Source organism: Manihot esculenta, chromosome 13 (genome assembly GCF_001659605.2).
Source record: "Manihot esculenta cultivar AM560-2 chromosome 13, M.esculenta_v8, whole genome shotgun sequence".
In the NCBI taxonomy this organism is placed as follows: domain Eukaryota; kingdom Viridiplantae; phylum Streptophyta; class Magnoliopsida; order Malpighiales; family Euphorbiaceae; genus Manihot; species Manihot esculenta.
Window position 1 is genome coordinate 263,357 of NC_035173.2, and position 17,751 is coordinate 281,107.

At 31.5% G+C, this 17,751-nt stretch overlaps 1 protein-coding gene across 1 annotated transcript; it reads right to left on the reverse strand.

The window, feature by feature from the left end:
- Nucleotides 1-2,654: 2,654 nt before the first annotated feature.
- On the reverse strand, nucleotides 2,655-6,154 carry LOC110607329 (pre-mRNA-splicing factor 38). Its single transcript, XM_021746416.2, has 6 exons — nucleotides 5,759-6,154; nucleotides 5,144-5,265; nucleotides 4,937-5,027; nucleotides 4,582-4,708; nucleotides 4,404-4,474; nucleotides 2,655-3,285 (listed from the first exon to the last, which is right to left on the reverse strand). The coding sequence occupies exons 1-6, from the start codon at nucleotides 6,046-6,048 to the stop codon at nucleotides 2,850-2,852; spliced, it is 1,137 nt and encodes a 378-aa protein (XP_021602108.1). The 5' UTR covers nucleotides 6,049-6,154; the 3' UTR covers nucleotides 2,655-2,849.
- Nucleotides 6,155-17,751: the final 11,597 nt, after the last annotated feature.

The window sequence follows — 17,751 nt, forward strand, 5'->3', positions numbered from 1 at the left end:
GTTTTGGCTTATGAGCCTACCGTTCGGCACTCTATACTTACCGTTATATCTCCTTATCTACCTAGTCAACCCTACTATATATTTATAAGGGCTGAGAACCTAATTAAGATTGATACACAATTTTGTGAAATTATCTGTGAATGCTAACATGTCTGCATCTATTACATGCACTAAACTATGGTGATTTGCTATAAATGTAAAATGTGCAATAAAAGTAAAAGAATATGTTTTTATTGAATGTGAAAGAAATTATTGTCATGCACAAGGATTCATATGTCACTCATATTTTATACCAAGAAGATTGATAAGTATACTTTGTATCATGTTAACAACATTTGATTAGCTTGTAATTGTCTGCTTAATTATTTATATACATGAATATGTTTGCTCTATTTTGTTATTTGTTTGCAATCACCCACTGAGTATTAGCTCAGCGTGTTGATTTTTACCTCACGCAAGTTGTATATAAAATAGGCACAGCGGAGGTTATCAGAGATCTACATCAGATATCAAAGCCATTATCATAGCTGGTTATTTTGAATCTCTGAGTTATAGTATAATTATATTTTGGCATGTACATATTAAATAGAGTGAGTTATGAAGGTTATGTAAATCAAGGAATAGTAAAACGTTATATAACAGTTGATAATTATATATATGTTTTTCATATGTAGGTTAAAATGCTAATGAAACAGAAGAAATTCTGTCAGAATTTTAGTTTAAAAATCTCACATTTACTTTAATCACTTGATGAAATTTACGTGAACTATCTAATAATTTGGTAATTACAGATAAAAAATATTGTTTAGTCTTGATATATCAAAAAAGTATAGTTTGTGACAGTTTTTGCTCTATCTATACTTTAATAAGATAAGAGGTGTTACACTATAATTACATAATTTACTCCTAATTAGACAGTTTATTCCAACAGATTAGGTAGACACCACAGCAATATTTAGTTTGCTGTTTACTTGGATATTCAATCACTGCAGCACTCTCAAAAGCTAAAGAAGTGCCTATGATCTAATCCTATAAAAATTCTCTCCATCCATTTCTGATCAAACCTCATCCTAATAAGAATCAGTGAACTTAGTAAACAATTACTATATTATTTTATAACTATATTTTCATTATACAGGTAGTTAGATAAAATTAAAAAATAAGTGATTAAATAAGAACTATGAATTTTAATTTTATTATTTAGTTTAAATACACTTATCACTAGATTTAATCTGTGAATACATTATTTAACTTCTATAATTTTGAATATATATATTATTATATTATTATATTATTTAAATATTATAATATATTATTATAAAAAATATACTTTATTATATTATGAATAATAATTATAAAATATATTCTAGTATTAAAAAAAAAAAAATCGTGCTTAACTAGCGGCAAGGTTCTCTGCCAGCAACATGATTAGGTTTTTTTTGTTTCTCTTTTTTAATTCCTGCCACTATGCATACAAGCCACAAGCTCTGGTGTCGGTCAAACGAGCTGGATGGGGTTAAATTTTACCTGCGTGGCAAACTTCATCATTGTTTGGCAAATAAACTTGCCTCCACTTTACTTCGACAAATTGTTTTTCCAAATCCTCCATTTTGATTATTAAAAAAAAAAGGGCTCATTTTATATATAAATACATAATTTTTTGTACTAATATAATTAATTAAATTTAGCCATTTATTGCCGTATTACTAATTTTCTATGAATGTATTTCAAATTTTTTAATTATTTTTTTATATTTAATTTTTTATATTTTATCCACTAAGTTATTTAAATATAATTAATAAAACATCATTTAAACATAATTAACGAAAAAATAAGTAAATTTAATCAGAATAAATATGATTAATTCTTTTGAGTAGATAGAATCATAATTCTTAATTTATTAGAAATAATATCAATATAATATTTATAATCTATAATAATAAAAAAAATACTTGAAAAATAAATTACTAGTTTAGAAATGTATTATTTGAAATTATAATTAAACTGAATTAAATTAAAAAATCAAACTGAATTAAAAAAATTTACAAAAAAAAAATATAGTATATAATTATTAAAATTATCAAATTTAGAATTTTTTTCATAAATATTCCTTTCACATTATAGTAAAATATTAGTTTAGAGTGACTAAAAATGATAACATTATATTTTTCAAATTTAACCGTCTATTTAGATAGTTAATTAAAATTTTTAATTTAAATATATTTATTTAAATGTGAAAAATTCAAGCTTTTATTAAAGGGTTACTGAGAAATTATTTGATTTTTCAGAAAATTGAATTTCCTTTTTTTCAATTTTTTTATAAAAATTAATTTAATTTTTTGAAAAAGTGACTTCTTTTAAAATTAAATTCATTATTTTTTTGACTTGTAATATTATCCAGGACGGCTTTAAATTCTGTAAAGAACTAGCTCCACAGACGTAAAACGATTTCAAATATATATATAAATCCTCATGAATCCGAAAATTTGAAGTGTAGTAGTAGCTTTTTATAATTATTTTATATAGGAATCACTTTAAAGAGAAGATAAAAATACAAGGTGAAATCTACAGCAGATCTTCTACATTACGGTTCAACTTGCGCACTGAAAGAAACCTTTTTTTTTTTTTCACTATTAGCTGCTCGCAAAACTTCCTGGCCTGTAATTTGTTTTTCTATTGTTTAAGCTAATAGCCTGCCCCAATCCTCACAATTAGTCTTATAATACGTAGTGGTCATTTACAGAATACACCAAGGCAAGCTGTGCAGATGGGAAAAAGAGCAGAATACCACTAGATAACCAAGTATTTTGTTGAAAGGCAGTTGCCAGCAAATTACATGATACACAATATCACTTCAATGGTTTCAAACCCAAGGCTGCTCGGAGCTTATTAGCTTCTGCAATCTCTGGATCTGGGTGGTCGGTGCCATCATCCTTCTTTTCCTTCTTTTCCTTTTTCTTCTTTGGCTCTTCCGGACCATCTCCACGCCTTTTTGGACTGCAGCTGCGGCCATGTCTCTTGCGATCCCTACTCCTACTTCTACTCCTTGAATGACTCCGCCTGCCACGGTCCCTATCTCGCCTCTCCCGTTCTCTGCCTTCCCTCTCTCTTTCTCGTTCCCTATCACGACCATAATCCTTTTCTTCTCTTAAACGATAGCGATCCCGATCCCTATCCCTCTCTCTTTCTCTGTCCCTATCCCGTTCTCTATCCCTATCTCTCTCACGCCCCCGTCCACGTTCTCTATCGTAGTCCCTGTCATAGTCCCGATCATAGTCTCGATCCCTGCGTAGACAAGAAAATCAGGATTAAAAGAAAATTTAATCTTCATTCAAGAAACTATTGCTTTCCCAAATTCGAGAATAAACTCTCCACAGAAAAGTAGATGGAAAGTATGCTAGCATTCATAGTTGAAAATGAAATTTACATAACTACCATCATAGAAACATATCCCTTGAAACTCATATGCACCCCTCCAAAAAAAAAAGCATATGCAGATACACAGTGTACAATGTGGCATTTTGACTTGAAACAAACTTCTAAAAAGAAGAGGGAATACAAGGGGGCGCTTAGCATAAACTCAGAACTGATTAAGACCCAGTAAAGGCGCAAAATGAATGATAGTTTATCACCGATTGAAATTAGCAGAATAAAATTAATCCAATGCAAAATTAATATGAACACCATTTACAGTGAAACAAAACACCATTACAGTGAAACAACACTCATAACAAAGTTGTCTGATCCATCATACTTCTCACTGCACACTGTCAGTACAGAGAAACCTGGCAGGATCATTAGATGTTAATATAGGAAGCTGATTTAACCAACAGTGGCTTCAAATGCCATGATCGAAATGGAACACTTGTTTCACTGTACACATAAATGTATTATAGGTTTAGAACTTAAATAACAGCTTCCATCATATTTTCATCCACTTGAACTATAGTTCTGTGCCATCCGCTAGATTCAATAGTTTTGCCTCATATCACATGTTAAAATTCAAAACATAAAACCCAAAAATCCTCTCACTGTGATTTACACTGATGCATACCTAAGGTCTAGGGGCTAAGGAGAACATACAAATATAAAAGATTAAACTCAACGTTCAGACATGGCAGCTGAATTAAAAGAGTATTTACCCTAAAAAGAATTTAGCACGATGCTACAGTTATGTACACAATCATGTCTTCATTATCTATTTCCCCCCATAACAATAATTACCAACACAGCTCTTATTCTATACACATAAAACATCATAAATAATCTCATAAACTTCAAAACAAGTTTTGTTAAGAGATGGAAAATTCACCAATTACTTAACAAAGAATATGCTGCCAATAAACACTAATCATAAAAAATTTGAACAGATTTTGGCAAACTCTATTAGACAAATAGTTTACCTGTATCTGTGACTCTCGCGTCTCCTATCTCTATCTCTTTCCCTTGTGGGACTTCTCCCATGGTAATAATCCTGTCAACATTTCAGAAACACATCCTCAAAGAATAGAAAACAATAAAATGCTAGAGGAAATAATAAAGATCAAATATGAAAAAGTAGTGTCTAGATAGAAATAATACTCTTTCATCAGCCCCATTGTCTAGCCCATCAATTTGTTCATTTTCCTCTTTCTCTTCCTCCTCTTCAAAATCATCTTCCAACACACTTTTTCTAGGCTCAAGTGAGCCAAGTGATTCAAGTGTCCTTCTGTTAAACAAAGAAAGGGCTAGAACACTTCATATCGTGTAACAGGGCCAAAGATTCAGTACCCAAATAAAGTAATGTGAAATCATAAGGACTAGTAAAAGGGATATCCACGATTTGAAAATCACAAAAGCTGAAAAATTAGAACTATTAAAATTTCACCTGTTGCCCTTGCCATACCTTTTAATTGTCAAAAATTTCTCAAATGAGCTACAGAAAATTAAACTTTACCTTTTCTTGACACGAGGCAGAGCAATATCACAGGAATAATCTTTTGTCAGAAGCTCATCTATAACCTCATCCACATGTGTTAAGGCAAATTCTGATAATTGGAGAAGTCAAGAGTAGTTAGTAAATATATATAAATACACATGAAATACAATTGAAAACTTTTTAAGAGTCTCAATAAGAGAGTAATAGAAAGGGTAAAGAGCTTACTTCCATCAGCTAACTTTTGCCTTAATTTTCGATAGTCATTGTATAAAGGTTCTAGGTATCGGTACACATCAACATCAGTCCCAGTAAGGCGCAGATAAAAAGCACCAAGTATTCGCACATATCTGCACCCAAATAATGAATATCAATAGAACAGGTGAACAGCAATGGAGAACATCAAATGAAAATGGCATTCATGAAAACGGTGCAAAATTGATGTCAGTAGTATTTAATCCAACAGACGAAGAAGACAAGGACGTGAAAGCTAATAAGGCACCATGGAAACCAAAACTAGTCATTAGCATTGTAAGGAAGCAAAACAGACTCATTACTTTTTGCAATAAATAACGCAACAAATACAACTAGAAGCAAACAATAGAATCAATTTCTCTTTCAATAATACCATATTACTAGACACAAAACATCTCATCTTCAATTGATGTATCAATTGCAATCAAACAGAAACCAAGCAATTCATACAGGACGGAAATAAATCGAATCTATTCGTTTTCTTTTCCATTCCTCAACTTCCTAAATGCCAAACTTGTTGCAAAATTTGGGGGGGGAGGGGAAGCAAATTAAAAATAACAAATTGACAGCAGAATAAGAGGTACATACTTGTAATCGTCGTTCTTTATGAACTCGACGACGATATCCTTTTCGGGCTGGATTTGGAGCATCTTCATGACTAAGCACATAAAAGGCGTAGGTTTGCGGTTGCCACCGTAAGTACCACCGAGATGATCGAGCTCCATAGCCTTGTCCACAAGCGTCTCCGCCGTTAACCCGAAGCATTGCTCCTTCCAGTAGGTGTTCTGGTAAATCTTAGACCTAAGAATCTTCTCCACCAAGTTCTGGGGGTTAGTGCCCCTTATACTCTTGGCCGCAGGATCTGTGCGGTTGGCCATGAATGGATCGAAAGGCTAAAGACTCAAATTGGAGAGAAGCTTGAGACCCTAAAACTAACCTAACCCTAACCTCAGGGAAGATGCATTTGAGGTGACATAGCGACGGGGTTTTTTCATATATAATATTATCATAATATAATATTATTTTAGTATCTATTAATTATCATAATCTCAATTTACACTCCCCGACATCAACTTGGTAGATTCATATTCCATAATTAAATTTATTATACTTTTTATTTATGTTGTTCTTAAATACTTACTGCCACAAATATAAAACACGAGAAGAAGATATTTTTTCACAGAATAAGTAATATATACCGGAACAAGACCATTGATTTTTCAATTTGTTCTCACTATTTAGCTTTTGAATTATTGAAGTCTGTTATCATGATAGGTTGCCAAAATTTAAACTTTAATTTATAAAAAATGTAGAATAAAAATATAATGAAATATTTTTAGACAAATCACGTTTTTTCACAACTTTGTTTCCTTCTATTTAATAATATTATATTATTAACTTTAGCGTAGTCATATAGTGACAAAAGAAAAAGACTTTAGCGTAGTCATACATAATTTATTGTTATTATAATTGAAAGTTTATGTACATAGGCAGTTGTTAGTAGTATTCTGTAATTTTAATTAATAATAACATTATATATTATAACTAAATATTATTGTATAATTTCTTTAACACAAATCCTACATATACTCCTATTTAATTAAATCTTTTATTATAATTTAAAATAAAATTTTTATAAAATTGTAATGTATTATAATTATTTAACTAACAAACCGCGAACATTTTTCCTAGCTTATATGCAAAGTTTTAACAATTCTAACTAATAAAAGAAGAAACAATCTCTAAGATATGTTTATTAAATTAATTAGCTTATTTTTTATAAGTTTGTAGCGTTTTTATAAGATAAGTTTCTATTTTTTAAGAGCCGATGACAAAAAATTACTATTAAATTTTTCGTTAAAAATTAATATAAATACAGTATTATTGATATATATTGCCACGACACTCTACCATAACAATAAATTTTAAAATATAATTGATTACAACTTAAAAAATTATGATTTAATTAATAAATTTTTAAATTTAGAATATAATTAGAATTTTTTTTTAAAGATTAATATTTTTTATTATTTTTTTAAATTAAAATTTATAATATTAAAAAATAATTTACATTATTATTATTATAAATTTTTTAGTTTATCCATCATTTAGTATATCAATTTATTTTAATTTAATTTAAATTAACTTATATTTTAATTTTTTTAATTGATACTAATTATTATAATAATTTTAAAAAATGTATGGTCAATAATATATATTAATTATATTTTATAATATGTAATATGATAGAAAAATAGAATACTTTCATTGATTAGGCCTGAAAAAAAAAATGAAATAGTAGAATGCTCACAACAGTTAGCTATTATAATTGACGCTCAGTTAACTATTATAATTGACGTCAGTGACTTACCGGGAGAGAAAAAGAGAGTAAATGCAATAAATTATTTAAAATTTTAATATAAAATATAAAATTAATTTAAAATTATATTTCACATGATATATTTTTGAGAAAATAAAATAATTATAATTATTTTTTAATATAATTTTTAAAATAATATTTTTTTACTTTCAAAATAATATATATTTTTTAAATTATAATAATAATTAGTATGGCTTAATTTAGAATTAAATTAAAATAAAATTAATATATTAAATTATTGGTAAAATTAAAAAATTTATAATAATAATAATAATAAATGTGAATTATTTTTTTAATATTATAAAATTTAATTTTAAGAGAAATAATAAAAAAATTATAATCTTTAAAAAAATTTTAAGTACACTTTAAACTTTAAATTTTAAAAATTTAAAAATTTATCAATTAAATTTTGATAATTTAAATTGTAATCAATTATATTTTAAATGTTGCTAATGTGGTAGAATACGATGATAACATATCAAATGATATGGCATTTTCATTAATTTTTAATGAAAAATTTAATGATATAGTGTAATTAAAAGAATAAGATATGATTATTAAAATAAAAAAAGTATGGAGTTTTTTTGTCATTACTTTTTCAAATAATGATTTTATTTATTTTTTATATACATTTCTTATTTTGAAGGTAAAAATTTTAATTAAGTAAAATTTCTACGTAAACAGGATTAAAAATTTTAAATTTATGAAAACTATAAAATTAATTTAAATAATAAAATAAATTAATTTGGTAGTTAATTAAAGGAAATTATTTATTATCATAATACTAAATTAGCAAACGAGTATTTTTAACAATATTATTATTATTATTTCATTTTTTTAAATATATTTAGATTATAAATTGAATTGAAATTCATCGATATATAAGAAATTAGTAAACAAGATTAGTCCAATTAATAATTACGGTAGTCTTTATCCAGTATCAACTCTGCTGAAAATAATTTAGTATTTATTATTTTAAAATTACATGTCACTTGAAATAGTTTTTTAAAATACTTTTTTCATTTTGGAATTAAAAGTTTCAAAAAATTAAATTTAAATTTTTTATTAATTTTTTTATATTTTTTAATTGACATAATTCAGTTTACAATAAAAAAAATTTAAATGAATTCTAATAAAATTATAAATTATTTTATTTTATTTAAAAATAAAAATTTTATAAGTTAAAAAAAAATAAAATTTGTATTTCAAACAAGAAATTTAATAAAAAATAATTAAATTAATTTTTTTAAAAAATTTTATTTTAAATAAAGGCATCGAATTTTTTTTTTTTAAATTTATAAAATTTTACTTTAAAAAAATAAAAAATTTTATAATAATTCATTTGAATTTTTTTTTATAATTATGCCAAAGAAGAGTTTTAAATTCATAATTAAAGATTTCAGAGAAAATATTTTTAATATAATTATTAGATACAATTAATAATTAATTGTAATTATTATTATTATATAAATTAAATTATATGAAGTGTTTATAAGCCTATCGATGTTGTTGTTAATATGTAAAATAATTAACAAAGATTTATAAATATATAAATGACTCGCGGTTGTCGAAGCCGGTCAAAAATAATCTCTCTGGTTATCAACAATTTTACAACTGCAGATAGTGGTGAAAGGATCGAATCCACAGAGAATTGATTACTTATTTATTTTTCTCAACAAGACCAATAAAATTAACTGAAATCATGAGATAAACAAAAAATGAGATAAAAACTGAAAATGAGATAAACTGAAAGCTGAATAAAATTAAATTGCAGTAAAAGTAAAATGGGGGTTTTAAGATTGATTGTAGTAACTAATAATAAGAATAATAATAGAAAGCAAATAATTAAGTAAAAAGTAATTAATAATGAGAAAGCTCTAGTTAAAATATTGGATTCACTTTAGTTGTTGGGTTGATCACAAATACTTTGCTCTTTTGGGTTGACCCAATAGATTAGTTATGGAGATGGAAGACGCTTCTCACCACCATTATCTCTCCTTAGAAATAAATTAATTAGGGAACGTTCTCTAATTAATTACTAATTAACAAATTGCCAAGAAACGTTCTTGGGTCTTAGAAATCAAAACAATTGTCAATTGCATTAAGAAAGAGAGAAATACAATCCTAGCTACCCAAACGTATGGAGATAACGCTAGATCATGCAATTTCCTTGGGTTCTATCCCAAATGTCCTCATGTAAGAATAACCCAAGCAATTACGGATTTAAATTATTCAAACTAACAAATAATTATTTTGTAATAAAAAAATCAACGTAGATTTTAATTATAAAATAATATGAAGATTAAATATGAAATTGCATAAATATTGAATTTTCAAAAATTAAATAATATTTGATCAAGTCTCACAACTCATTAATCAACTAAAGTTTCGACCAACATTCAACTAGATGAAGAAATTAGTCATTCATTGGCTAAATTAAAAACAGAAAATAAATAAAGGGGAAAAGAAAATAAAAACCGAAAATCTGGAATTCTTCTGCCCAGCTGCGGAACTTGCCGAATTGCCGAAAATTGTCCTTTGAATTGTTCACTGGAAGTTCTATTTATAAGTGCAGAGGAGCGCACTATTTAGGAAAATTGCTGGCCTGGGAGTGGATTGAGTGTGCGAATGTCCACGCGAAGCTGGAGTGAGGGCGCGTGAATGTGCTGTGCATGTTGAAGTGGCGGGGCTTGTTCCGCGTGAAGGGAAGCGGGCCACGTGAAGAGAGATTTGAGGGAGCTTGTAGTGGCGGGCCCATGCTGGAGGAGTATTTCAGCGGTCCACGTGCGCGCAAACAGTCCATGTGCAGTGAGCGGTCCACGGGCTGTGAGCATTGAAGCGGAAGTGTGGGCCACGTGGAAGAATGGCCTTGGTCCATTGCGTGAGATGGGCTGCCTAACCGTTGGAGTTGACGAAGTGCTTGGCGGGCCATTGTGCTTGTCCACAGTGTTGGAATTGAAGCCTAGGCGGTCCACGTGCTTGCTTTGGTGCGCTTGGTTCGTTGATGAGAGTTTGGTCCATTTGCCGCGAATGGGCTGTGTGCGGAATTGGGCCAAATTGCTTCAATTGCGGATCCATATGCAGGCTAGCTCTTTTAGCTCAAAATAAGGCAGTTTTAGGGGGATTTTATCCAAAACGTCATTTTACACTATTTTCTGCAAAATAATATTAAAACCAATAAATTAAGCAGAAATCATGTAAATATTTATTAATAATATTAATATAAAATGGACTAAATTATGCTCTATCAAATACCCCCACACTTAGCCTTTTGCTTGTCCTCAAGCAAATAAATATAGTCAAATAAACTTTCTCACTCTAGATCCTTATTTCCACTTAAACTCTTACTCTAGACCCCTATTTTGAATTATTGCAGTGAAGAATATATGCATCAAGATTACTCACCTTCTTTCCTCGTTTCCCTTTACTTACCATGGCTAGGATTTGTTTTCCTCAAGAAAGACCATACATGCACATTTATTTGTTAAGACTTTTTTCTAACTTTCAGAGTGACTTGCCTTTACTTTGAAGTACTTTATTCAGGTTTTTGCACCTTAGATCTTGGAAAGGTCACCAACCTATTTTTGATGTAACACTTTTTGATATTTCAGTTGGTCACCTATCCAAGTGGCCAATAGCTCTGTTCATAGTCTTTCGACCATTGGAACAATCTTAGATTTGTGCTTTTGAGGTCTTTGCTTTGCTGAATTTTCTTTCTCTCAATGATTTGGGCAAATCAACACCAATTGCTAAATCAAGTCACATTAAGTTCATTCACACAATTTTTTAATTTATTCTCAATTGAGGGTCATCAATATATTTTTCACCATGTAAAGCTCAAAGATTCAATTCAAAAGGCAATTCTCAAACATGAATATAACTCACTGCAATTGATTCAACATAAGTTTAAAGAGTCATAACATCAATGGGTTCATGGAAAGAAAAGCTCATCCAACATAGTCTATATGATGAGTAAAGCATCTAAAAAAAACAGAAACAAAGTAAATTAAAAAAAACTGTGGCTATTTGTGTGTGTTATTGAAAGCAAAAATGAAAAAATTTCAACTAATGCAAGCAAACTAAAAATCAAAGCAAAAATAAACTCAAAAAGTAAAAATTCAGAAATATGCACCCCCACACTTAAATCATGCATTGTCCTCAATGTATAAGAAACATAAAAGAACAAAGGAAACTGAGTACTCCCCTGAGTGTGGTGTGCATGGTGTGATCCACTTGATCAAGGCTCAAGTAATTGGGGAAGGGAAAAGAGTCCCAACTGCATTGAGCAAAAAGTGTAGCACTCCTTTTGATTTTGTCATAGCCCATCCTACTTTTTCCATGTACTCATGAAGTAACATGATTAGCTTCTCCTCTTTCAGATGAGGTGTGCCTCTAGCCCTTATGTTTGTATTTTTGAGATGATTGGGAAGAACTTTGAACTCCAATTCATGTTTCTCTATGGCTAGCTGCAATTTAGTACTGAATTCAGGCAAAATAAACTCTACCTTATCCGGAGGTTTGGGAAGACATTGATCTGCATGCTCCTTTGGTTTGGGCCATTGGACTACCATTTGTTCCTCCTGGGCATGGACTGTTTGCATTGGAAGGATGAAAGGAGTTTCAGTTTCCTCCTTCTGCATAGGACCTAACTGAGGTGGAAGACTGATTTGTGTTGGAAGCTGAAAGGATGCGCCTGAGAGAATTTCAGGTACTCCTTCTTGCGTAAGATTGATCTGCAATGGAAGAATGAAATGAGTTTCATGCGATGGAAGCTGAAGAGGTGCAACTAGAAGAGTTGCAGGACTGTCCTGCGGTCCAAGCTGAGGTGGTTCAGTTGGAGTTCCTTCTGACTGCGCAAGATTGATCTGAAGAGGTGTGATTAGCTCTCCTTTGTTCTGTGCGTGTTCGCAGTCCACCTGTTGGATGTAACAGTTAGTTTCTTTCAGTTCTGGCTCTTTCTGGGTTTCTTCCCTGCAAAAATCATCATTTAGTATATCATCTTGAAAAACATTTTCACTAAAAGAATCAATGATATCTAAATTATCAACAGGTTCTGTTTGATCAGTTGGTTTGGACAAACAGTATTCTGGTTGTGCCTCTTCAGCAGCTTGTTCTTGTACTTGCCAACTTTCATCATTTATCTCATCAGCTTGAAGCTCTTCCTCTTTTCTTACCATGTCTGCATCTTCCCATCGTTCCATCCACTGTTGGATGTTTTGCATCCTTTGTTGGACGCTTTGCAAAGAAATTGTAAATGTCTCCATCATCTCCTTAAGTTATTGGTCGTAACTTGGAGGTTCTGGTTGGGCTTGATATTCTTGATAATCCTGGTAGTAGTTAGCCTCAGCATAGCCATAGTTTGGCTGGTCTCCCCAATATGGATTGTATGTGTCAGGGTAGGGATCATGCATTGGCTGTTCATAGTATCTTCCAAACGCATGTGCTTGTTGGTCATCCTCATAAAGTGTAGGGCATTCAGAAGCTAGATGTCCCACATATGCACATATCCTACATGGCTGAGATAGCTCAAGTCGTCGAGCCCGTAGTTCTAAGACGTAGGTTTTCACACTTGAGGCTAGGTTAGGAATTTGAGAAGAAAGATTAGATGTTCTTACCTCATCCATGATTCAGATCTGCGATGGAAGCTTTTTGTGCTAATTTTTTTTTTTTTTTTTTTTGGAATCTTAAGGAAGAATGTCCTTAAGTGCAGATTTGGCCCTAAAAGAAAAATAAACAAGTTAGATCAACTCCCCGGCAACGGCGCCAATTTTTGACTCGCGGTTGTCGAAGCCGGTCAAAAATAACCTCTCTGGTTATCAACAATTTTACAACTGCAGATAGTGGTGAAAGGATCGAATCCACAGAGAATTGATTACTTATTTATTTTTCTCAACAAGACCAATAAAATTAACTGAAACCATGAGATAAACAAAAAATGAGATAAAAACTGAAAATAAGATAAACTGAAAGCTGAATAAAATTAAATTGCAGTAAAAGTAAAATGTGGGGGTTTTAAGATTGATTGTAGTAACTAATAATGAGAATAATAATAGAAAGCAAATAATTAAGTAAAAAGTAATTAATAATGAGAAAGCTCTAGTTGAAATATTGGATCCACTTTAGTTGTTGGGGTTGATCACAGACACTTTGCTCTTTTGGGTTGACCCAATAGATTAGTTATGGAGATGGAAGATGCTTCTCACCACCATTATCTCTCCTTAGGAATAAATTAATTAGGGAACGTCCTCTAATTAATTACTAATTAACAAATTGCCAAGAAACGTCCTTGGACCTTAGGCATCAAAACAATTGTCAATTGCATTAAGAAAGAGAGAGATCCAATTCTAGCTACCCAAACATATGGAGATAACGCTAGATCATGCAATTTACTTGGGTTCTATCCCAAGTGTCCTCATGTAAGAATAACCCAAGCAATTACGAACTTAAATTATTCAAACTAACAAATAATTATTTTGTAATAAAAAAATCAATGTAGATTTCAATTACAAAATAATATGAAGATTAAATATGAAATTGCATAAATATTGAATTTTCAAAAATTAAATAATATTTGATCAAGTCTCACAACCCATTAACCAACTAAAGTTTCAACCAACATTCAACTAGATGAAGAAATTAGCCACTCATTGGCTAAATTAAAAACAGAAAATAAATAAAGGGGAAAAGAAAATAAAAACCGAAAATCTGGAATTCTTCTGCCCAGCTGCGGAACTTGCCGAATTGCCGAAAATTGTCCTTTGAATTGTTCACTGGAAGTTCTATTTATAAGTGCAGAGGAGCGCACTATTTAGGAAAATTGCTGGCCTGGGAGTGGATTGAGTGTGCGAATGTCCACGCGAAGCTGGAGTGAGGGCGCGTGAATGTGCTGTGCATGTTGAAGTGGCGGGGCTTGTTCCGCGTGAAGGGAAGCGGGCCACGTGAAGAGAGATTTGAGGGAGCTTGTAGTGGCGGGCCCATGCTGGAGGAGTATTTCAGCGGTCCACGTGCGCGCAAACAGTCCATGTGCAGTGAGCGGTCCACGGGCTGTGAGCATTGAAGCGGAAGTGTGGGCCACGTGGAAGAATGGCCTTGGTCCATTGCGTGAGATGGGCTGCCTAACCGTTGGAGTTGACGAAGTGCTTGGCGGGCCATTGTGCTTGTCCACAGTGTTGGAATTGAAGCCTAGGCGGTCCACGTGCTTGCTTTGGTGCGCTTGGTTCGTTGATGAGAGTTTGGTCCATTTGCCGCGAATGGGCTGTGTGCGGAATTGGGCCAAATTGCTTCAATTGCGGATCCATATGCAGGCTAGCTCTCTTTAGCTCAAAATAAGGTAGTTTTAGGGGGATTTTCTCCAAAACGTCCTTTTACACTATTTTATGCAAAATAATATTAAAACCAATAAATCAAGCAGAAATCATGTAAATATTTATTAATAATATTAATATAAAATGGACTAAATTATGCTTTATCAAATACCCCACACTTAGCCTTTTGCTTGTCCTCAAGCAAATAAACATAGTTAAATAAACTTTCTCACTCTAAATCCTTATTTCCACTTAAACTCTTACTCTAGACCCCTATTTTAAATCATTGCAGTGAAGAATATATGCATCAAGATTACTCACCTTCTTTCCTCGTTTCCCTTTACTTACCATGGCTAGGATTTGTTTTCCTCAAGAAAGACCATACATGCACATTTATTTGTTAAGACTTTTTTCTAACTTTCAGAGTGACTTTCCTTTACTTTGAAGTACTTTATTCAGGCTTTTGCACCTTAGATCTTGGAAAGGTCACCAACCTATTTTTGATGTAACACTTTTTGATATTTCAGTTGGTCATCTATTCAAGTGGCCAATAGCTCTGTTCATAGTCTTTCGACCATTGGAACAATCTTAGATTTGTGCTTTTGAGGTCTTTGCTTTTGCTGAATTTTCTTTCTCTCAATGATTTGGGCGTCAATATATTTTTCACCATGTAAAGTTCAAAGATTCAATTCAAAAGGCAATTCTCAAACATGAATATAACTCACTGCAATTGATTCAACATAATTTTAAAGAGTCATAACATCAATGGGTTCATGGAAAGAAAAGCTCATCCAACATAGTCTATATGATGAGTAAAGCATCTAAAAAAAAAACAGAAACAAAGTAAATAAAAAAAACTGTGGCTATTTGTGTGTGTTATTGAAAGCAAAAATGAAAAAATTTCAACTAATGCAAGCAAACTAAAAATCAAAGCAAAAATAAATTCAAAAAGTAAAAATTCAGAAATATGCAAGTAAAATGAGGGAGTTTGAGATTGATTGTAGTGAACTAATAATGAAAATAATAATAGAAAGCAAATAACTAAATAAAAAGTAATTAATAATGAGAAAGCTCTAGTTGAAATATTGGATCCACTTTAGTTGTTGGGATTGATCAGAGACACTTTGTTCTTTTGGGTTGATTCAATAGATTAGTTATGGAGATAGAAAACGCTTCTCACCACCATTATCTCTCCTTAAGAATAAATTAATTAGGGAATATCCTCTAATTAATTACTAATTAACAAATTGCCAAGGAACGTCTTTGGACCTTAGGCATCAAAACAATTGTCAATTGCATTAAGAAAGAGAGAGACCCAATCCTAACTACCCAAACGTATGGAGATAACGCTAGATCATGCAATTCCCTTGGGTTCAATCCCAAGTGTCCTCATGTAAGAATAATCTAAGCAATTACGGACTTAAATCATTCAAACTAACAAATAATTATTTTATAATAAAAAAATCAACGTAAATTTCAATTACAAAATAATATGAAGATTAAATATGAAATTGCATAAATATTGAATTTTTAAAAATTAAATAATATTTGATCAAGTCTCACAATCCATTAACCAACTAAAATTTCAATCAATTGGAATTCTGGAATTTGAATTGTTTGCGGAAAATTGCCGTCAATTGGAATTGTGGTCTCCTTAAATAGACTCAGAGTTGTGCGCCCTAGGAAACACCACTGCTGCGCGGTCCCACGTGTGTGTCCCATGTGCGCTGGAATTGTGAAGCACTTTGGCGGGGATGGGCCATCGTGAAGTGAATTGCTGAAGTGCGGTCGTCCGTGAGCTGGAGTTAACGCAAGTAAGGGCCATGTGCTTGGATGGTGAAAGTGGGCCCGTGTGTTTGTGAATGGGAAAGTGGGTGCATGTGCTGTCCACGGGAAGTGAATTGGAGAAGCGGGCCGCGCGAGTGCTTCAGGAATGGGCCATGATGAATGAGGGAGCGTGCGGGCTGTAGCGTGAAGATGATCCATTGGGCTGTCCATAAGCGGCCCAAGTGCTTGAATATTAAGCTTCAAAATATTTTTTTCCATATTTGACTTGAATCCGGCTTGGCAGACTTGCTCTATTTTACTCCAGATAAGGCAGTTTTAGGGGGATTTTCTCCAAATTGTCTTTTTATACTATTTTTTACAAAATAATATTAAAAGCAATAAATTAAGCAGAAATCATGTAAATATTTATCAATATTATTAATATAAAATGGACTAAATTATGCTCTATCAAATACCCCACACTTAGCTTTTTGCTTGTCCTCAAGCAAATAAACATAGTCAAATAAGCATCTTTTCTCTAGATCCTCGTTTCCACTTAACCTCTTACTCAAAACCCCTATTTTGAATCATTGCAGTGAATAATATATGCATGAAGATTACTCACCTTCTTTCCTTGTTTCCCTTTGCTTACCATGGCTAGGATTTGTTTTCCTCAAGAGAGACATGCACATTAATTTGTTTAAGACTTTTTCTAACTTTTGGATTGACTTGCCCTTACCTTGAAGTACTTTATTCAGGCTTTTGCACTTTAGATCTTGCTTGGAAAGGTCACCAACCTATTTTTTATTTGAAGGTTTATATTTTTCAGTTGGTCACATATCCAAGTGGCTACTTGCCTTATTCATAGTCTTTTGACCATTGGAACAATTTTCAATTTGTGCCTTTGAGGTCTTTGCCTTTGCTGAATTTTCTTTCTCTCAATGATTTGGGCAAATCAACACCAATCGCTAAATCAAGTCACATTAAGTTCATTCACACAACTTTAATTTATTCTCAATCAATTGAGGGTCATCAATATATTTTTCACCATGGCAAACTCAAAGATTCAATTCAAAAGGCAATTCTCAAACATGAATATAACCCACTGCAATTGATTCAACATAAGTTTA